The sequence below is a fragment of the Varanus komodoensis genome, unplaced genomic scaffold, assembly GCF_004798865.1.
Source record: "Varanus komodoensis strain SLA01 unplaced genomic scaffold, ASM479886v1 scaffold85, whole genome shotgun sequence".
In the NCBI taxonomy this organism is placed as follows: domain Eukaryota; kingdom Metazoa; phylum Chordata; class Lepidosauria; order Squamata; family Varanidae; genus Varanus; species Varanus komodoensis.
Window position 1 is genome coordinate 1,032,993 of NW_025336543.1, and position 22,375 is coordinate 1,055,367.

The 22,375-nt window shown below is 40.5% G+C and overlaps 2 protein-coding genes across 2 annotated transcripts in view; one reads left to right on the forward strand and one right to left on the reverse strand.

Annotated features, from left to right (window-relative positions):
- The window catches only part of CACNA2D4 (calcium voltage-gated channel auxiliary subunit alpha2delta 4), a 172,033-nt gene that overhangs the window by 99,173 nt on the left and 50,485 nt on the right, over positions 1 to 22,375 (forward strand). The window lies entirely within an intron of this gene.
- LRTM2 (leucine rich repeats and transmembrane domains 2) lies at positions 283 to 8,418 on the reverse strand. Its single transcript, XM_044416983.1, has 3 exons — positions 8,289 to 8,418; positions 3,606 to 4,196; positions 283 to 1,073 (listed from the first exon to the last, which is right to left on the reverse strand). The coding sequence occupies exons 1-3, from the start codon at positions 8,353 to 8,355 to the stop codon at positions 619 to 621; spliced, it is 1,113 nt and encodes a 370-aa protein (XP_044272918.1). The 5' UTR covers positions 8,356 to 8,418; the 3' UTR covers positions 283 to 618.

A 22,375-nucleotide genomic window follows, 5' to 3' on the forward strand; every position in this document is an offset into this window, starting at 1 on the left:
TACACAATGCTGCCTTTTTATCTAAACAATATTCATTCCTTTCTAATAATGTTGAAAGTAGGATCCCTGTGTCTATGGTACACTCAGTTAGAGACCTTCCTTGGTCCTAGAGCAGTTGTGAACTAGTTTTCTTTAAGCAATACAGCTGGTAAGGAATGAAGAGAGTCTCACAGTAAAATCAGGAACTCCAGCTATGGAGTCTGTGGACACTTTACCAGGGATTTTCTTGTGCCTTTGGGTGATTTTTTTTTTTTTGGTAAAAGATTTGCAATTCTATGGGAATTTGCAAAGAAATCAGGAACTGAAGCAGAGATGAGAATGTCAGGTTGGATGAGTTTTCCCAGATGAGAGTGTTAGTGTTTGCCTTGTGCAAAGAGGAGAAATGATGAGCACTTGAGGTCTGACTACAGTTTATTTGCTTGGAGTTACATAAGGGCAGAAGGGAGTGAGAGGAACCAAACCCAGAGCCAGGTGTCTTGAACCCAGAAGCACATTTTACTAATTGGATGAATTGAACAGTAGCGCAATCCATCTGTACATCTGGCAAGTTATGGAAAGGCCCAGGCCATAGGCTTCTGTTGTATCCTGTTCTCTTCTGCTATTAATTTCCAAGAGCATTCATGCCACAGAGGAGATCTGCTTTTGTTCCTCATGTTCACCCTCTGTGTCACCCATTAATGGTTGCCTCTTCTTCAGCTCCCGATGGTACTTAGCCATGAGAGATGCATAGATACAACCATATGCTGCTGCCACTACCATCATGATACACACAATTCCACAAACCACCCCAGCTATGATGACTGTGCCAATGGCCCGGCGCACACTGACGGGCCGGTATCTTTGCTTCTGGGGGCACCCCACACTGGGCTCCTCTTCTAAGTCAGGGCTTGTTTTAGGCTTGGGAGCTGTTGGGCTTCCCTTATTACAAGGAGGGCCAATATTGTCCAGCACAGTAGAGCTGTTCTCATCCTCCAGTTGGGAACAGTAGTTAAACATCTCCATGGGCACCATCCGCATATCCTTCCCCCGCAGCTCCTTAGGCAGGGTACATGCCAGCTGGTCTATTTTTCCTCCTATCCACAAGGGAAAAATGAATGTAGTTAGCACTTTATCTTGGAGTAAGACCATACAGTGTTCAGTGCAATAATCCATTTATGTACAGCTGTTGTGACTGAATATTGAAATATAGAGGAGTGACCCATTCCATTATGGGTCAAGAAATGCAGAATTATAAATCGAATTGTTGTTATAGTGAAAAAAACTACTATTAGCATCAATAGGTTCAGGTCTTCTTTCAGTTTTTAAAAATGGCTCAACAACAAGCAATTAAAACCAAAAAATTGAAAATCGAACAAATGACAACAGCTTAAATTCAGCAAACACAACAGCACAGCAGCAGCAACAAAAATTCTGGAGAAATTATCTGTTTAGACTATTGCCCAAAACTTTCTAAAACAGCCATGTGTTCACCAAGTAATAACATGTGAACAATGATGATGCCAAATGAGCTTCACTGGGGAGGGTATTCCATAAAATTTCCAAACCTAAAAAGGCCTTGCCCCTTTTACCCATTCACTGAACCTTTGGTAGTGGGGAACAGAGCATGACCTCTGATGCTGAACTGTACATATGGGAAGAGGTATTCTTAAAGCAACCTAGCATGAGGCTGTTTAGGGCTTTAAAAGTTGAAACCAGTTTACCAGCTCAGAAAAAAGCTAACCATCAATGAAGGTGGAACAGTATCAGAGTTATGTAGTCTGCCCAGCCAAGCCCCATTTAATAATCTTTCAACAACATTTTGGATCAATTGACATTTCCAGGTACTTTTCCTTGGAAGCTCACATGGAGAGTACATTACAGTGATCTAATCTGGAAGTTGTTAAACTGTGCATGGAGATAGTTCCCTGCATATTCTTAGAGTACAGTCAGCATTCTAGCTTAAGCAGATTATGAGTAATTATTGCCACAGGAGCACCCAAAAAAATGCTAGGTTCTCCCAGATTCATACTTGTTCCTTAAAGGGAGTAGCCCCATCCAAACTAGACTTATGCGTTGACCTCAGTCAACAATACTTCATTCTTACCTAGATTAAGTTTCATGTTGTTGACCTACAACCCTCAGACAGTTTAGGCCATGTATTATTTTGCTTAAATATCTCCAAGTCACTTCAGCCCAAACATCACTAACTCAGATGTGGACGATCAATAAAATGTTATATTTGGGTTCAGATTCCCTTTACTTATACTCATTCAGGAACTTGGCATAACAAGGGATAATGTATTTGAAAGTCAGAGGAGATTTATCTAGGTGATAGGGGATTTCAGTGGAAGACACCTGATAATCTTAATGGGGTCAGTTGATTTTGTGAATTACACCTCTGGATATGGAAAATAGAAGTTTAGCCATTACTTTCCTCTTCTAGCTTTATAACTAGCAGTGGTGTCAACACAGCAGGTCTGATGGCACTGAGATTCTAACTTGCCCACTTCAAAAGCCAGGGAATGTTAACATACCAGAATCTCCTGACTAATCTGTGGCTAAAATGGGAGAGCCTTGTATCCATCAGCAAAGAGATATTGGTTGCTGCTCCAAGAAATCTCTCTTCCTCAAGCCATCCTTTGCTTTGTATTTCAACACAATACAAATTGAATGACCCTTTACATTACTAATAGGCTTTCTCTCCACTAAAAACTTACAAAGATGTTTAACTTGCCATTGGCCCAAAACTGTGCTCCCTCGGTGACTTAGAAGAAGTGTTTGAATTCTAATAATTAAAATCACATATACACATGTGCACACACGCACAATTAGCTAGTACCAAAATGGCAGCAAAATTACAGCTCTTGTACTGCAGGAGATGGTGCATTAACAATTAGAAATACTTAATAATTCCAACACAGTAATATCAAAGACATTACCAATTAATGGACCCAAAGTACTGCCAATTAGCACAGTATCAATGACCTCTGAGATAAGACTTGGACACAAAATTATGGTGGCTAGTCCCCTAACTCTGCCGAAGTAAAGAGTGAATTCCCATTAAAAGACTAAAATCTCTGTTACTCTTCATACAGTAAAGTAGTAATGCTAAGCCAGAATTTTAAAAGTGTAAAGGCTAAAACCCATAAAATGGCTGGTCTTTTCCCTATGTTGTTTGGGGTTCAGCACCAGTAAAATTACCTTTTTATGGAAAATATTTGAATGTGCTCCATGTCATTAGGTTTACATTCTAGCTTTCTTTTCCTAGTGTGGTGATTTGCAATCAGGAAGTTCAGAAACTACACATTACCAAAAGAACTTTCACCCCTTCTTTGCTTGATCCCTCAAAATAAATTTACTTCTAGAAGACTGAATAATTGTCTGTATCTGCCAAAAAAGTACTTTGGTTAAGAAGGCACTTGCAGTCCATGCTACAACATACTACTGTGGCAAAACATAGCAGGATTAAAATGTAGCATGACTATTCTCCTGGTTGAGAAAGCAAGAATTTAGGTCAACCTGATATTTTCTATCTAGCTGCTCCTTTTCAGCTCTCAAAGCCAACAAAGACTATCAGCAGATAATCTTTGATACCAACATTTGTTCCTTTTTCAAAGGGTACCTACCTCGATAAGAGAACCATTCCATCCAGTATTTGAAATCTCTCAGGTTGCAGTCACATTCCCAGGGGTTGTCACCCACTTCCAACTGCTGCAGGCTGACTAATGGCTCAAAGGTCACCCTGTCCAAATTCTGCAGGCGGTTTGACCTGAGGGACAGCCAGCGGAGAGAGGGCAAGTCATCAAAGATTCCTGAGGGGATTTGAGCTAGCCCATTGATGGAGAGATCCAACTGACGTAGGAGGACACTGTTCTGCAGAAGATCTTTGTCCAAACTCCTGATGCTGTTGTTTCTCAGCTGCAACTCAGTAAGGTTCACTAGGTCTCTGAAAACATTCTCAGGAAGTTGATCTAAGAAGTTGTTGGAAAGATCCAGTCTCTGGAGGGCAGACAGATTGGAAAAAGCTTGTCCTTGCAAGTTGTTTAGCTGGTTGTTGAGGAAAAGGAAGGTCCTGGTATTTGTAGGTATGTCCAAGGGTATGGATGAAAGGCCCAAGCCACTACAGTCCACCTCCAGAGTACCACTGTTGCATTTGCAAGAGGATGGGCAAGTAATGAGGGACTCTGCTGCACAGAATGAAAGCCAGCAAGCAAGCACTTCAAAAGACAGAAACAAAAACAAAGACATATAAAAATATTTTCAGTGATTGAATGTATACACAATTTCATGTATGCATTTTGCCTTACATTGTAGCCTGATGCAGAAGTAGCATCATCACAACAATGTCTTTTTAAAAGAATCCACATCCTGGTCTTAACATACTCAGTTCCAGTTCTGCATCACCAGTTGTAAGTTTGTTGTTTAACCTGAAGTATCGAGATGGACATCAGTGCTTCCGCTTCAAAACAAAAAACAAAACAAAACAAACCTGTCCTTAAAAAAAAATATGATCAGCTTGGTAGCCAAATGAGCTTTCCCACGGATAAATCCTTGCCAGTTGAATTCCCACTGTGGACTTCCTTTCAGCTTTTTATAAGTTAGCAGGGCTAAGGAAGACATCCCTTAACTAGCATTGGAAAGAATTGCTAGTGTACCTCCGTAGGCTTTGCTGCAAGATACCAAACTGCTCTGATACAATGAAAGCATGGTTGATGAATCGTCCAAAGCTAGAGTAGAGAATTGACAGTTCTTTCTAAATCATCACTTTCTGTCATGATCTAAGGCCTTTCTCCTTGTGCCTCCTGTGAAGGGACATTCAGAGGTTGGCTACAAGCAAAAGGACTTTCTCAGTGGTAGCCCCTTCATTATGAAATGATCCCCAATGAGGACCTTCCTCAACTCTCAGACATTTGGCAGTCTGTAATGAGATTTTTAATTAGATCTTGGGATCTCTTATTGTTGATTGTTAAAACTGTGTTTATGTTATGTCTGTTAGTAAGATTAACAGATTTAATCTTTGTAAACAACCCTGAATGCTTTGGCTATTGGGTGGTATAAAATGTATTAAAGAAGAATTCTGTTAATATTTAACTTGATAACATTAAGGGATTCATTTTAGAGCAAAAATTATCCTTTCCATATGTTTGCTTCAGAATTGTATTTTTAATAGATGGAGGTGGTTTTGACTCCAGCAGGTGCTTTCTTTTAATATATATTTGGCAGCTGTTAAAATGTGGTCTGTATGTTACCATAATACATACTAAATGACTAATACCGACATAAAGGCCAAAAGGTGAGATGAGGCAGCCTAACAATATAGTCTTGCACCATTTCCTAAAGGTCATCAAAGGATTCAAAGGAAGAAGCACAGCAAGCATCAAGTTCCAAAGATACAATTCCCTAAAAAATTAATGCCCTGCCATCCGCTTTGCACAAAGGAGTAACAGAACCATAAGAAAAAGCAGATCTTCTCATCTTAATCATAATCTTTTTTCTCAGTTAAATGAATTAACATTTACTAAGACCATTAGGTGCTGTTTATTACTTCCGCAATAACTTTCCTAACTGAAGGTTATAGGTTGGGTTCCCCAACCTTTTGTGGCCTTTGGGCAAATTTGGAATTCTGATAGTGTTGTGGGTGCTTTCTCAAAATGGTTGCCATGGTGAATGTGCTCAGTTACAAAAACATCCATTTCTTAGGAGGCAAACTGCTGAGGCTAAAAGAAAAACAATGTGCTCAAGACCTATAAGTGGGAGGCAGAGTCTGAGATCCAAAACACAAAACCAGTCTTTTCAGCCCAGAGTTTTCTGTTCCAACACCCATTTCACAGAATAGAAACTGAGAAGGCTCAGGGACAATAACTTGGCCATGAAACTTAGCACAAGGCAGGGGTAGGATGCCAAGTTACATATTCGCTAACACAACATAGAACGAAATACCCATTTCATAGAAGGCAAACTGGCAATGTTTAGAGAAACACACAGAAGTAAAACACACTGTACCACAACACCCCTTGTGACACGCACACAAAAAGGAAAAGCTACGCACACACACTCCCCTAGCTTTTCTCTCTTTCACAGACACACAGACACACACACACACACACACAACCCAACCAAGACACCATATGCATGCACAAAACCTAGCCACCGCTCTACACGTACCACACCAAAACAAACCAGGCAGCATGCATACATGAAACATGTTTCAAATAAATTGAGAGGGACAAGGAACCTGTCTGTCACCAAGTGAGGTGTCCATAAGCACCGTGAGGAGACCTCAAGTGAGGTCTGTAGCACACTAGCATACCACACTGCTGCCTTCCTATCAAGCTGCAGTCTGGGTCAATAGCATAGATGTTACAATGATTGCTGTATCAAACTGAGGTCAGAGACAACAGCACAGATGCCACAGTGGTTGCTGTGTGGCCTGTAAGCAGATCCTATTGGCACGGATGTATTGTTTGGCTAGAAATATTTAATTTCACTCAGGGCATCTCCCTCTATGGATGTAGGATGATGCTTGAAAGAGCAAAGAAAGAGGAAAGTGACATGAGTCATTCAAGTGATCCTGCCTTTCTTGAATGCTTGACAGAAGTACCATATTAATAATACAGTGATATCTGTGATGATGAGAGAACATTTAGCTACGTCGTGTACAGAGAAAGGTGAGAATATGTCAGGTAAGGCTATATGGGTGACACTTTTCTATGTTTAATCAAATGCCTTCCCATCTGTTAGCCCCTGGCTGAGTTCCTGTGAGAAGGCATACTGCAGCCTATTTCAAATATCTGAGTTTGTTCAGGAGTTTAATTTATATCAGAGCACTACTGCTGGAAGAATGGCCAAGAGAGGGAGGATCCCTGTTACTTAAGCTGCTGAGGAAGCACAAGTTTCAACATAATAGCTGTGCAAAGACAATAGTAATACCATGGTGTGATTTAGTAGGGATACAGGTATATGCATTCAGGTCTCAAAAGCCATTTTACTTGTGGATGCTCAGCAGAGCAGCTAGATAGATTTCATTCCCATGAAAAGCAGCAGTAGCTACTAAACAATAGTCTAAGTGAAATATTCAGCATACTGTATGCTCTTATGTCATGTAAAGGTAATGTTACTTTGTGGAATGTCCAGAACTCTGGTAAGATGATCCAGGAATATAAGATTAGAATGGAGCTCAGTCACATTTAGAGTCAATAATTTATAATAGCAATCTAGGAGGCAAGAGTATATAACAAAGGCAAGGCTTCCAGCCAGTAGGAAATAATTCCCTCAGCAAATTTCATTGACATCTTATATTCTGACCCCTAGTCACACTTTTTGTTAGAGTGTATACCCCCTGCTAGCTTAACTGCATGTATCCTCATTAATGAACCCTTTTCATAATGCACTGCAGAGATTGCTAGGTGGTTCATTGAAGTGCTTGCAGGCTGCCTTTCAGTTCTACTGCTCCTAATTTGGGATCCCCACATTCCTAGATTCTGGAGTTGTTGCTTCAGTGAAGATTCTTTATTGAGACAATGAACAAGATAAATTCATTTGGAAGCTATTAGATGAAAAGAGTAGTTGAGGTATGCATGCGTGGATTTTGCTATATGTGTAAGTGCTCCACTGCTGCTGTTGAGAACTTTCTATACCCTGTAACACACCATAGCTTCTCTGACCTTACACCACCAGAATTACCAAAAGGAACAATTTAGTAGAATCAGTCCATCATAGGATGCATCCCAGATGACACCAAGTGTCCTTTTGTGTTTGATATATGTAAGATGGTTAATATGGCCGGTGAAATAGGAAGTAGCCATTTGAAGCATCTGAGCATGGCTCTTAGAATGGCCATTTAATTTGACTGGCTTGATGAATATATAGGGTATGGCTCTCATGAATAGATGTAGTTTTCTAGATGTATATTATTGACCATCTGTTGCTACCACAAAAGAACATAACTTCTAGGCTTTCTCCTTTGAGAGTGTGGCCTTACCACTACAAAATGGTAAGGGTTTGAGTCTCCACAGAAAAAGTATAATGTTGGGTTGGTGTGATAATAAAATACAATATCTTTTTTAAAGCACTGATTATGAAAGGTGCTCAAAATTCCCATACATGCTATGTATCCTTTTGTCATTAGAAGCAAGATGGTAACCACTGTTCTCATACTCTTTCCTTCCTCACAGAAATAATCTGAGAGCTAGATTAGGATCCCCACTTCGAAAGTAAAACAACAAACCAACAAGCCATTTCTTCCTTTCCCCTTATTTCAGAATCATGGGTTGGGTTCCTGTTTAGCAAACAGTATGAACAATACTTACAGCTAGTTTCTCTCCATGTCAAGAAAAGCCTGTTGTTCCACCAGTAGCCTCTACTCAGAGACAACATAATGGTTGCTGTTTTCCCCACGGTATCTTATGCCTGACAGCCAGGCTGGCACCCTTTTTTCAGGACTGAACAGCAATCTGGCTAATCTAGAAGACAAAAGCAGAGCAAAAAGCATATGGCTGTCAGGTGTCTAACAGAAGCATATCTGGGTCTGAAAGAGACCTTCATGAAATAAGCTGTCCAAGCTGATGAGACAAAGTGAGGCCACTTTGAACAGTGTGTTTTAAGGGTACCCATGGAGGATTGCCAGGCAGTAGGAGTGCCTCCAGAATGGTGCTAGGTAGGTTTACTTACACAAGGCTCCTTAGAGCAATCCTAGCAACTTCTCTGAGGATTCTGAGATGGCTTGGTACCAGCTTATTGTCTTGTAGTTATTGCTAGAGGAAGGAAGAGGACTAGGTAGTAAAAGAAGGAACAGCTAAAAGACCAGTCTTCTTTACTCCTAGATATGATACAAGTAAGTTTTAATTTGCCACAAACGTGACTAGAAACAGCCAAGGTGTACTGATCAGATGTCATTCTCTGCTAGATTAGTGCAGATGAATTGGATTTTTGCAGTGGGGAAGTCACAGCCTATATTTTAAACGTTAGACGAAGTTCAGACATAGAAGTGGGTGGGAGGGGCTTGTACTGCCTTGTTGATAGCAATATGTATAACAAACAATATCCAGGATGCATCTCAAATATTCCCTGTACCTCATGTTCTGGACAAAAATTGGAAAGGCAATAGATGTGCTGATTAAAGGAAACATTGCATTCATGTAATAAAAGTGTCGTGAAGTGAAAAAATAGTGTCCTTGAAAAAGAACAGCTTGGGAGACATGCAGATTACATGCAACAATAAAGGAACTTGTGTGCATTCATTGAGGCAGGGAACTAATTGTGCAAAACAACTGAAGTAGTATTTTCTATCAGAACCCTGGCACTGTCAACTGAAGCTGTGTTGGCAAGCACTTGCCTTCATAGCAGGCAACATCATACAGAATGGAGTGATATGGGGAGGCCTCTAGGGAACATCTGAATCTGCCATATGACTGTCTTCCATATAGTTTGTCTATGTTTTAAGTTCAGGGTATGACTGGTACTATGGGATTCCTTACTGGCAGGGTTCCCCCACCCCCACCTCAACTGAAGGAAAAGTCTATTCAACCCCAACTCCCTTTTTCAACTGCAAAGGCTTCCCCACTCTTGTGTATATTCACATAAAGCCACTTCTGAGGGAGTGATGCCTTGTTAATGAAATCAAGATACCTTGTACAGGGTCTTGAACACCTCTTTTAATTTGCAGTAAGAAAGGTTCCAGCCACCTTTATGCCTGCCTGAAAGCTAAATCTTCTCACCTGAACATTCTGATTCTCATTCCAGATGTGCACAACTACTTACTGGCAAGGGAACTCCTCCTTCATATGCTTAGAAGCAACATCAAGAGGAGTACACCATAGCTTCAGGCACATGTGTTGCCTGAAGAAGGTTGTAGGTTCAATTCTTGTTATTTCCAGGTAGGGCAATGAAAGACTCCTACATGAACCCTGAACAACCATCTCCACTTAGAGTAAACTGTACTAAGTTAGCTGGACTCTTGGTCTGACCATGTATCAGCATCCTATTTGATGTCTACAACACCAAGTGATCATCCATCATAGATGTAATACCACAGACAGACTTTTCAATATCACTTTAAGTAACATGCTTTTCAATAGTTCGGGCAATGTACAGTAATCAGATATAGAAAAATCAAGGATGAACACACTAGGATTATTTCTCATGATCCAAGACTATGTCACATGTCTCCAGCATTTCAAATAAGTTTGACGATAAAATCTCTTACTTCCAAAATGTGCAATCTAACCCAACAATTTGCCTATGGTCAGCCATGGTGTTGGACATACAGTGTGTGGCTGACAGAGAGGAGAAGCACTGCAATCAATGCTTCAGAGCCCCAGGAGGAAATTAGTAAATAAAATGTGTATGGCAATTCCTCTTGGAACAGACTTGGGGGTCTTTTGTGCTGCCTCCCTCCCTCATCCTTTCAGAATGGTAAAGTGAATTTATTGACTGCAGTCAGGATGCCCATATCCAGTGGGGGTGGTTATTGAAATCTTAATAATGCAGCAGCTGAGGAAAAGAATGAAAGGAAGGGGTTATGAAGTAGTAGGGGATTGACAGGAATTGCCTTTTAATATACAGGAGGTTTGTGTATGACTATGCAGGCATCTTAATTAGAAATTCCCATAGCCATCGGTTTTGTCCCCTGATAATCATCATGAGACACCATGACAACAGGTCCTCCCCCTGCCCTTCAGCTACCAAAAGCAGGGAAAGGAATGGGGGGAGGGGTCACTCTTTCTGTGAAGCATCATTACAGCTCCTCCTTTTGCTCTTCCAGGTTCAATCAGGGGGCACTTTTGCATCCCACCCACCCTCTGTTGGCTTAGGTAGATGAGAATGCCCACTAGAATCGGGTCTCCTTTTCCTCTTCCTCCCCACTGCCTTCCTTATTTCTCCCGTCAGCTCCTGGAGGATGTTTTGTCTCCCGTTTGCCTTTATTTTTAGATTTGTATAATGTGCCTGAAGCTGTGTCCACATCCATCACTTTCCCCTCCTCCCCCTCCTCTCATTCATTTATTTTGATGGGCAATCAAATCCTCCCAAAGGCTCTTAAATTTACACAGCACAGAGGAGAGGATTTGGTGCAGTTCGTGAAAGCTTTTGAGAGAGATAATCTGACACGAGGATGCCGAGGTGAAAGATATTAAGAAGATTGACAAAAGATCTGCTCCCCCCCCCAAGCATGCACACACACAGAGACATATGGCACCTTTAAAAATTGAATTGAAGGCTGTCTTTGTACCATTTTGCAAAAGGTAAAGCTTCAAGTCTCTTTATGCCTGACAGAGTGCAGGGCTCCCACCCCAGGGCTCTTAACCACCTTTTGAAGCACCTTTTGGAAATCCACTTTCTATCTCCTCCTCTTCGTCAGCCCAAAACAAGAGCACTTACCTGGAGCTGCTCTCCTTTCCTGCCTGGGTTCTTGCCAAATTCTACCTTCTTTCCTCTTTTTCTCTGCCTCCTTTATTCTGAGCAAACAGGCTTGCTCCTCTCTGAGTCGGTGTCCTATTTAACTCCCCTACCCCACAGGAACCAGCGGCAGACTTAAGCTGACAGCCACAGAGACTTAACCGGCTGCTCTGGCTGGCTGGGTGAGAGAGTTGATCAGTTTCAAATCCTGTTGTGGAATGATTCCGTCCTCCTTTCTCTGAAATATTAGGAACTGCCTGACACTCTCTTTGCTTCTTTCATTCCCACCCCCATTGCTCAGCCTGGTTTTGCTTGGGCTGTTATTACTATAGCTTGCTCTGATGCTATGGACAACCCACCTGTATGGCCGAGCTCAAGTAGAAGCAAAGGAACCTCTACCTTTTAAAAGGATAACTTGGGCTCCCTCCTACTCATTATGTTGAGAACTTTGAGATGAAAAATGTATTTCCAAAGAAGAGGTGCTAGCATTGAAACTTAACTAGAATCCATGAAACCTCTAACTGGAAGCTCTTTCTCTGAATTTTATGTAAATTGACTGTCATTGTTATTTAGGGCTGCTTTGTACATCCATGTTCATCACATGATGATGTAGTATCACAATTTGCCTGTGGGTGATTCCAGATGGAAGACTCCTAGCACTTACAGTCAAAAGACATTGCACAGCAATTCCAAATTATTCTACTTAACAGATTATTTTTCTAGTAAGAAAAGAGACAGAGGAAGTGGCAGGCTACAAATTGAATGTGACAACATGTGAATTTCCATGAATGAGACAGGGCAATTGCACAATAAAAGCCTTGTTTGGAGGAATCCTGTGTTAATGGACTGTTAGAAAATGCAAACCTCAGGTACAGATTTTGTGTGATCTCATATTGAACATAATGTTTTTCAATGCAATAAGTTCACACATCCAACTGTTGGTATTTCACTTTCTTAAGATACAGTCCATTGGGGCTGTCCCTAATGCTCCAAACTCATGCAAAGGTCACCTCCATGCTCCTTCTGCTCTGTGAAGTAGTTAGCCAGTTTTGGCCATTTGGAATTTGGCCAAGTGGTGCTTCAGTGGAAAGGGAAGGAGGTTGAGGTTGATGTCAAGATACGATGCATACCCATTTCCTCTCCTCCCTACATCTCAGTATGCCCCTGAAACCCTTTCCTGACACTGAAAATATTTCAGTGTTGGAACCCAGCGGATTTTACGGAGGAGTGCATTCCACAAGTATTCATCAACCAAGTGCAGAAAAATCTGTTAATGTGCATGAATTGAAGAAAATCTGCATGTTTTCTAAGGCACTACCTTCATAATTATTTCATATATTTTGATGCTGTACTTTGGCATTAAAAACAAAGTGAGTCCTGACGAATCCTTGCTCAAATTAATCCCCTGCATGGTTCAATTTAGCCTTCTGCCTCAAGGACCTAGCTAGGAAACGTAAAGAAATAACATCAAAGAAGCAGTTTCTGAGTATGTGCAAAGGGCATTTTCTGCATTATTGAGTCACCATGGGATTGCATATACTCTCTTTCTTGTACCCTCACTATATCTCTGATTAGATGGTGGGCCCACCAGGATAGTGCATATGATTTCAAGACAAGGCATATGTTGATCTGTTTACCAACTTGCATATCAGAAAACAACAAATGAATCATCTTTTTTATCTATTAAGCATTAGAGTTCCACCATATCTAAACTTGATCAGATAGTAAATTCATATTATGCAAATACTTTAAAATTTGCTTTAAAAATGTGCAATGGATCAGGACTTAAAGATCTGTTTCTCCTCATCTTTCTTTCCTAATATTTTTGGAAGCCCCATCAAAATTGGAAGCCCCATCAAAATGGATGCAATGGAAACAAAATATATTTAATTATTCTGGTTACTTCTGCTCAAAAACTTTAGAGTGTTTGTTCCTTACTAGCAACAAGAAAGCAATAAATTCAATAAGTATATCATTGTTTAGAATAGAAATTCTATTCTATATTCTTCTGCATCCTGGTGAAGGATGTACCTTTTTAACTCCTGCTTATCCTACCTTGGAGGTAAGTTAAAGGAACAGAACAGGAGTGAGCAAACTCCCTCAAATAAAATTTCTTAGGAAATGTATGCCAGCAGCAGGTGGGGCTGGAGTTACCCCATACATTGTGTTAGTTTGCATTTCACAATAAAATAAACCACAGTCGGTTGGCTGCTTGTTCACTAATCCATGGTATACCTGACAGAAATTCAGGGGCTCTGCAGTTTGCTGTAGTTTGTTTCCCGCTTAATCTTGCCATCTGCTTTTAGCATGTATCCCATGAACCAGTGAGGCACAATCTCAGGGGCCTACTCTGTTGGAGTAAAGTTTATTTTGGAGAGTCTTTTCAACTCCAGGAAGTTTTGCACGTATAAGGTTTTTCTTAACCTGTTATGGGATTTGCACAGTTTTGCTAAAGCACAGTAGTTACTGTGAATAAGTGTAACAGTTTGCACTAATTTTGCACAAATCTTCCCAAAAGTTAAGAAAAATGAAGAAAACAGTTACATTGGCCAAAATCTTAAAGGTTAAAAAAAAATCTATATAATATGCACAGATCTCCCCAAAGGTGAGAGAAAATTGGTAAATGCGTACACATCTCCCCAGAGGTGAAGAAAAGACTGTTTTAATATTCACAAGTCTCTCTGAATATGGGGGAAAGTGTTGTTCTAGAGGAGGCAGCAATGTATTAAAAAAAGGATAGGTGGCAAGGGAGGATGGATATGAGAAACAACGCTAGTGAGGTAGCTAGAATCTTGTTTTTCACTGTTCTTGCCAGGTAGCTCTGTGAGCGGTTTGCAATAAGCCATGCGAAAGCCCATGTGTCAGCTTACTCATCACAAGAGCCATTTTGAAAATAAGTGAACTTGAGCAATAACAACCCATGGGTTTGCAGAGTGGTTTGCACATGACTAACAACCCTGAGGAAATAATGCCAATTGCCAATTCAGATGTCACAACCAAAAGCAAACAAGGGTGACAAGCCACTGTGAGATGTCATGTTGTATGAACCAGGACACTGACCAGCTACACATATTCAAAGGGTGGTTAATATACCACAGTGATTGCATAACCTCCCTGCACAAGCCAGTCATGTCCTAGGGGAATTAACATAATTACCCTTAGCAGCATGGCTTGTGGTGTGTGAGCTTGGCCAGGTGACTTATTACCAGAAGTAAGAAACCACCCAGAACCCCATAACAGTCCATGGGTGCTGGGTGTCTTTATTAACCATGGCTACAAGCTACCTCGGCTGAATGTGCATGATTAAACAAGCTGTGCTGTCACAAGTAATTATTCTAATTATGCAGCATGCATTGTGGATGAAATAAACCACCATGGTTTATTTCCTCAGCCATGATTCTATGAAGTAGTTCACTGTCTTGCTCTTGTGTTCAATTAATATCACTGCTCCACACTGTCTTTCTTTGTTAAGAATTTCAGGGGAGAATGGGAAAGAAAAGAATTGTATTGTGGAAGATCATGATTCACATGCTTTCTCTTTTCCCCACATTCACAGACACTCTCCACCCCCCCCCATCAATCTCTCTCTCTCTCTCTCTCTCTCTCTCTCTCTCTCATACACAATGTGTGCATGCAGATACTTTGCATGATCATGCTGGTACTCTGTAAAATTCCTCAAATGCCTCACAAATGTGGTTTCTTTCCCCTTTCTCTTTTCCTCAACCCCACTCTTGTCTTTCCTGCCTGCCAAAAACGTCCTAACTCAAAAAGTGTTTCCAAGACATATCAGTTTAACCACCATTGTCAGAAGCCAAAAGGGAAGAGCAATTGGGATGTGGGTGGGTTAAGAGTAAGCTCCGAAGCCCAACTGTGGAGTGTGCGGCTAGTGCCTTTCTAAAGGACAGTATGTTGCTGTGGCCCACTGCACTTCATGGCTGGATCTCCAAACTCAGGGAAGTAACTGCAAATTGCTTTCTTGTTCTCCTTAATGCAGCAGCTGGTCTGGGAAAGTACAGGAGACCCTGAAAGTGCATAAAATAAGACCAAGGGACATGTGTTGCACCACTTCTTGTGTACAGCCTATATCAAGCAAAACGATTTTAATCATCTTGCTGCTGCATCTGTTAATTTACAGTTCAGTTCAGTTCATGAGTCAGAAGGACTCGCATGTGGGTCATGATTTGATCTAGGATGGGTTGCAACAGAGGTGTCTTTACTATTTTCTTTGTTATAAAGGCAAAAATTCAGTGTGGCATGACATGTAAGGGAACATGGATCTTCTGTGCCTTAAATACTTTCAACAGGCAAAGCCTTTCAACAGCTTTTTTACCCCAGTATAGCTAGTTGCATTGACTAAAATTCCTTGTTGTATCAACTGTTAGGATTATAGGGACCCTGTCTTCTATTTACATCTGGCAGCCTTAGACCAAAACATAGGAAGAAGTTTAGGTAATGTTAAAAGAATAAAACTGGGTTCCATGTTGCATGTTGTAATTAAATGTGGGCCCTGTGTCTTGAATGATTGGACATTACTGCTCTGCTTTCCTTTCATAAAAGTAATATTTCAAATCACAGTACATGGTAAGGTATATCTGACCCAGACTGAGAACTTGTGTCTTGGTTAGGTTATAGATTCTGATACAATAAAGGCTAATGATACAGCAACACACACACAGGACAGTGCAGAGTGTGATTTTGAAAGCTCTAATCTCTACTGCCATCTCAAATGTTTGAGTTTGTAGTTGAACATTCCTGTGCAGTGACATTTAAATATGTAGTCACATGTCCTAGAACAGACATAGGGTATAAATCTAGAGAAAGTAAGGTACTGAATAAGGCTGCAGTCATAAACGCTTATGTGGAAGTAGTCTCCCTTAAAATCAATGGGATTTACTGCTAACTAAATGTATGTCAGATCAGAGTTCATTTTCCTACTGAAATTAAAATATAAATATGCAGATATTTTTCAGTGTGGGAACTGGTAGATGTATGAGCTTGCATTTTGGACATAGAATTTGATCGTGTGACTTTTTAGGCCCATAAAACTCTGTTTCCAGTGGGATTTATAGCCTGATTGTATGTGTCCTTACTCAGAAGTAAGTTCTGCTGAGTTCAGTAAGATCTTTTTCCAAGCAAGACTGCAGTCTTAAGTATATATACTAGAGAGTAGTTCATATCTATTAAACTAGTTCACTTCTGTGTAAATATTTCAAGTGTTGTGCTGGCCATGTTATCAGATTTGTAGTCATAAACAATTGTAACTTTCTGCACTTATCCATAGATGGGTTCGTTCCATATTTTAAAATATTTTAAAACTATGATCATGCTGTGAAATAAAAACATGGGTATAAAGACATTTACTCATATTTTATCCAGACAGATGGACACCTACACACACTTGGAATCATTCACATATTTCATGTGCAAAGATATGACAAGACCTTTTCTTGTATGTTTATGCATTGGAAAGAAAAATAAATTATAGACAGCTGCTTTATGACCTTTTGTGTGTATAGTTGTCAGCATAAACACTGAAGCTAAAAGGGGAGAATAGTTTTTAAGAGAGCTGCAAGTAATTTGAAAGAAGTATCACCATGGTATGCACATATTGTTGCTTTTTATCTTTGATCAGTGGTTACCATTTTCTTTCCAAACCCATGTTAAAGTGCTAATTTTAACACTGAGGACTTTGTGTTTTTAAATTAGCACTTCGATTGGACTTAGAAACAAAATAGTAACCACTGAAATTGGATGCAGAGAAGTCTGGGCCTGGAATTTCTTAAAGGTCTTCTTCACTCATATTCATCTGCCTGGTAATTTAGATCAGCATCAGAAGGCCTTCTTGGCATTACCCCATCATTTTAGGCACAGGAGATGGGTGTATAGAAGAGGGCCATTTCAATCATAGTACCACAGTTACAGCGTGTCCTACTAATTATCTTCGTCTGATTTTTATTACTTACTGCCTTCTACCATGCTGGCAAAACCTAAATTTGACAGGGGAATTTGAATTGCACCTTCTGTATGATTGTATTGTAGTTTTGTTATATTTTGATTTGTTGTGATGTTTGACTTTATTAGCCACCTTGAGATCTTTTAAAGTCAGATGTGTTGTTAATGACAACACGTCTATGTAAAGACTTAACTTAGTATTTAATATCTACTTCAATCAGATATAAATGCAAAATAGAAGTTCAGTTCTGAGAGCAAAAGCACCATGTGGCTGAACTCTCCCTGCACCATCCACTTAATTCCCTACAGCTTCTTTCCTCAAGTGTTTTCTCAAACTTATGGTATCAGGGTTAAATTGAGGATAAAAGCAGAGGGTGGGGAGATTGCAGGGAGGTAAACCATAGAAATGAGGAGGAGTTGGTTTGTTCTACCCGTGCCTTTTATTCTAGTTCTGTTTCTCTTTCATACACTCTGTATATGATAGTGTAGCCTCAGGTTAAATACAAAGATCTATGACCACTGGGTGTCTTTTGCCTTATGAAACTCTTTGAACACAGATTTAGCAACTAAGGCTTTTTTGTTTTTAGCATTATATTTTTTCTTAGAAGATGTGTTTTTAATATGTACATGTCAGCATCAGGATGGACAATTTTGGAAGGTTGAGCGGCAATTTTTTTCACCCCCCCCCCCCCACATGGGCCACAATCTGTGAGTGACCTGATTTTAATGCTAGGGGGGATTCATAGCTGATACAGATCACTGTAAAGGTTAAATTTGACTGACTTACAGTCTAGCTGAATCTGACCCTTTCAGCATTCCATAGCAACTATTATTATTTATTTAGAACATTTTTATGCCGCCCCATTCGCAAAAAGCCTCGGGGCGGCTTACAAACTATGGATGCTATTCTCCCGCCATTTCTCCCAGATAGCCCCAAATTCATCCAGGTGTTGTACCTGCATCACAGAAAGTGGTAGCAGAGGCCACAAGTGGTGGCCCCTGGGCCACATATAGCCCAGCCCGGTTATATATAATCCACGTCTATTCATAAACATATGCATTTATAATACACATATGAGCTTGTTTCCCCCTGTAACTATCAGTGCAGTGTTATAAATATATATTCATGAACACTGGATGCCTCAATCTCCACTTATTCTAGCTTCCACATTACATGAGATTTTGCCTCATTACAGACTCTTCTCTCATGAACATAAAAACAGCAAGATCAGGTTGACTTGTGGTCTTTCTAGCTGAACATGTTATATCCACAACAGAACATCAGGATTCTTTAGGAGTTGGGTACAAAAGAATTTAAATGTGTATCTGTTGCTCTATCTGAGCAATGTATCTCATTAGAGATATCCAGAACAGTAATGAGCAAAACATAGTGAGCACCCTAAGAACTATTTGTAGAACTCCAGTTATCTGTTATATTACAGCCTTCACTACTGCCTCTTGTGGCAGAGAGTTTCATAGGTCCGCTCTGTACTCTACATAAAATTGTTCTGGCTTTACATATTAAGAATCATCTTGTTAAAAGAATTTTACAGGTTTTGCCTTGTGTGCCTTTGCTTTGTCTTGTGTGATCTTTGTGGGGCAGATTGATTTATAGATAACAGTATGATCCAGTGAGCCTATAGCCATTTTCCATGATACTGGCCTATACAGGATAGAAATACAAATGATAGCCAAACTTATCTCAGGATGTGAATGGAATAGCGACTCAGAAGTCCTGTGCCCAAATCTTGCATTACAACAGCCTCTGAAATCACAACTGCAAGCTGTACTTGTCAAAGGAGCAAAGATGTCTGGTGGACTGGAGAAATGTAGCTCTTCTGGACTGGAGCAGATGTCAGTAATAATATAACACTAAGTATGTGAGACCATATGCAGTCATATCAAAGAGTGGCACTAAAGTCCTTCTCAGTTGCTTTAGTCTTTTATCAGGAATCCAGCAGAGCTAGGGAAAGGACAGATAATGCTTTAAGGAGATTATCTCTCTGTCTCTTTCTCCTCCCCTCCCTAGGCATGTGCAAACATTTGAATGTTCTTGCTTGTATTTTCTTCATCATGAAAATCCCATTTCCATTCACAGAAGACAGAAGTTTGTGATGTCCTATTTCAGTGCATGAGAATATGCATTTGGCCTTTGTAGGGTGAGATCAGGATGTTCTAAAATGGTTTTCTATGCTTTCATGCAACATAATGAAGTGAACCTGCAGAAATTATACTCATAATAATTTTTGGAGTGTCCCTTGGTTGTTAAGAAGCCCACTAAAGAGCTGTGTGCATACTTGTTTTTCCATAAAAGAAATAGAGCCTGTTTATTTATGCATTTATCTAGACATTGCCCTTCATTTGATGGGTTATGATCTTATTTGGGTCATCATAGCCTGAAATAAGCAAGAAAGAGAGGAAGCGAGATGGACAGGGAGCGAGTAGGAGAGAGTGAGGAGACAGTCTTGATAGTTCTAAGAAATTGAGCAATAATAAATTAGATAGGAAGTTAAAAATGGGTCCTGTTTTTCATTTTAAGATTAACACTATAGGACACCTTTAATCTTGGAGGAGTTTGGCTGCTCAAGCAGAAGCATTGTGGACTTAACAAAAATGATACAATGCATACCTCCATCCAATTCCTGTGCATAAGTGGCTCAGGAATGAATGCATCTCTGCTATTATCAGAGACCTGCCCAGGCAAATACTGCTAAAAATAATAATCTCTTTTTAAATCTTGAAAGGGTATGTTGATACACTACACCGCATTTAGAACTGCAATAGGTCCTCTCCTCCCTCAGTTCTAGGCATGCCACCTGGTGCCTGTGTAGGGCATCAGCTGGAAAACTGAACAAACAAACAAATAAAAAATACAGTGGCTTCCCCAGGACTTGCATTCCCTTCATGCACTCGTGCATATGCATACATTATGACCTTGTTAGCCATTTTCATGATAATTACTGGGAATCGTACTGATAGCATTCTCATGTGCATGTTATTTTCAGGTTAGGTTAGCTTTCTGTATTTCAGAACTTAGATACAGAATAAAAGGGAACTGGTCCATAAATAAATGCCAAAGGTGCACATATCCTGGCAGTGGTGCCCGCTATTTGTGGTTTCAGTGCTCTGCCTGTTAGCCTACTTCTATGAAAGCTCTGCTGACGAACATGATGTCAGCTGCTATATGAATTTTCCTGGTACAGGCACACCAGGAGCATTTCTGCTACTTCCCTCTGAGTGGGGTTTCTAAAGTTGTATCCATTGTAAGCCATCCAAAGGGCAGCATATAAATGAAATGAATGAATGAATGAATGAATGAATGAATGAATGAATGAATGTTCAAAGATCATTTCCTGCCTGTTGGCCAGTGAGGGGAAGCCATGGTTTTGATTAAGGGTGCAGTCCTATGCATGCTTAGGAAAAAAAGAGCAACAACTTGCAGGTGCAATATTTGTGGTGCTAATAGAATTTGTTTTCCATGGCATGGGTTTATTGTGAGATTAGAGTTTATTTTTTGAGTTGATGAAAAATCATTCCCATCTCCGTTCATGCATCTTGTTAACCTGTTATGGTAAGAGGTATATTTCATGAATGGACAAAACAATACAATGTGGTACTGTATCCATTATGTTATGTTATTCATGAAGTCATGCCCGACCCATCGTGACCCCATGGACAACATTCTTCCAGGCTCTCCTATCCTCCACCATCCCCCAGATTCCACCTAAGCTCATACCGACTGCTTCAGTGACTCCATCTAGCCACCTTATCCTCTGCTGTCTCCTCCTTCTTTTGCCATCAACTGTTCCCAGCATTAGGGTGTCCTTTCTTCTCATTAGGAAGTATCTGAGTTTCATCTTCAGTATCTGGCCTTCTAAAGAGCAGTCAGGATTGATCTCCTCTAAGACTGACTGGTTTGATCTCCTTGCAGTCCAGGGGACTTGCAGGAGTCTTCTCCAGCACCACAATTCAAAGGCCTCAATTCTTTGATGCTCAACCTTCCTTATGGTCCAACTTTCAAAGCCATACATTGCAACTGGGAAAGCCATAGCCTTGACTATACAAACTTTTGTCGACAGGGTGATGTCTCTGCTTTTTAGTATGCTGTCTAGATTTGCCATAGCTTTCCTCCCAAGGAGCAAGCGTCTTTTATTTTCTTGGCTGCAGTCCCCGTCTGCGGTGATCTTGGAGCCCAGGAAAATAAAATCTGTCACTACCTCCATTTCTTTCCCATCTATTTACCAGGAAGTGATAGGACCAGATGCCATGATCTTAGTTTTCTTAGTTGAATTTCAAGCGAACTTTTGCGCTCTCCTCCTTCACCCACATCAAGAGGCTCTTTAGTTCCTCTTCACTTTCTGCCATTAGAGTGGTATTGTCTACGTATCTGAGGTTGTTGATATTTCTCCTGGCAATCTTAATTCCATCTTGTGATTAGGCCCAGCCTTTCACATGATGTGCTCTGCATATAAGTCAAATAGGCAAGGCGACAGTATGCAGCCTTGCCATACTTCTTTCCCAATTTTGAACCAATCAGTAGTTCCATGTCCCGTTCTCACTGTTGCTTCTTGACCCGCATACCGGTTTCTCAAGAGACAAATAAGATGGTCTGATACTCTTATCTCTTTAAGAACTTGCCACAATATGAAATGAGTGCAATGGGGCAGTAGTTTGAACATTCTTTGGCATTGCCCTTCTTTGGGATTGGAATGTAAACTGACCTTTTCCAATCCTGTGCCCACTGTTGAGTTTTCCAAATTTGCTGGCATATTGAGTGAAGCACTTTAACTGCATTGTCTTTTAGGATTTTGAATAGCTCAGCTGGAAAACTGTCTCCCCCACTAGCTTTGTTGTTGCTCAGACTTCCTAAGGCCCTTTTGACTTCACATTCCAGGATGTCTGGCTCGAGTCAGCGACCACACCATCGTGGTTATCACGAACGTTGAGGTCTTTCTTGTATAGTTCTGTGTAATCTTGCCACTTCTTCTTAATCTCTTCTGCCTCTGTTAGGTCCCTGCCATTTTGGTCCTTTATCATGCCCACCTTTGCA

Bases quoted from the DNA above. Each gene is read 5' to 3' on its own strand.
- LRTM2 (XM_044416983.1), bottom strand. From the start codon at position 8,355: ATGTTGTCTCTGAGTAGAGGCTACTGGTGGAACAACAGGCTTTTCTTG. The intron at 4,197-8,288 runs GTAAGTATTGTT...TGTCTTTTGAAG, and splicing joins GACATGGAGAGAAACTAGCT to TGCTTGCTTGCTGGCTTTCA. The intron at 1,074-3,605 runs GTAGGTACCCTT...CCTTGTGGATAG, and splicing joins GGAATGGTTCTCTTATCGAG to GAGGAAAAATAGACCAGCTG.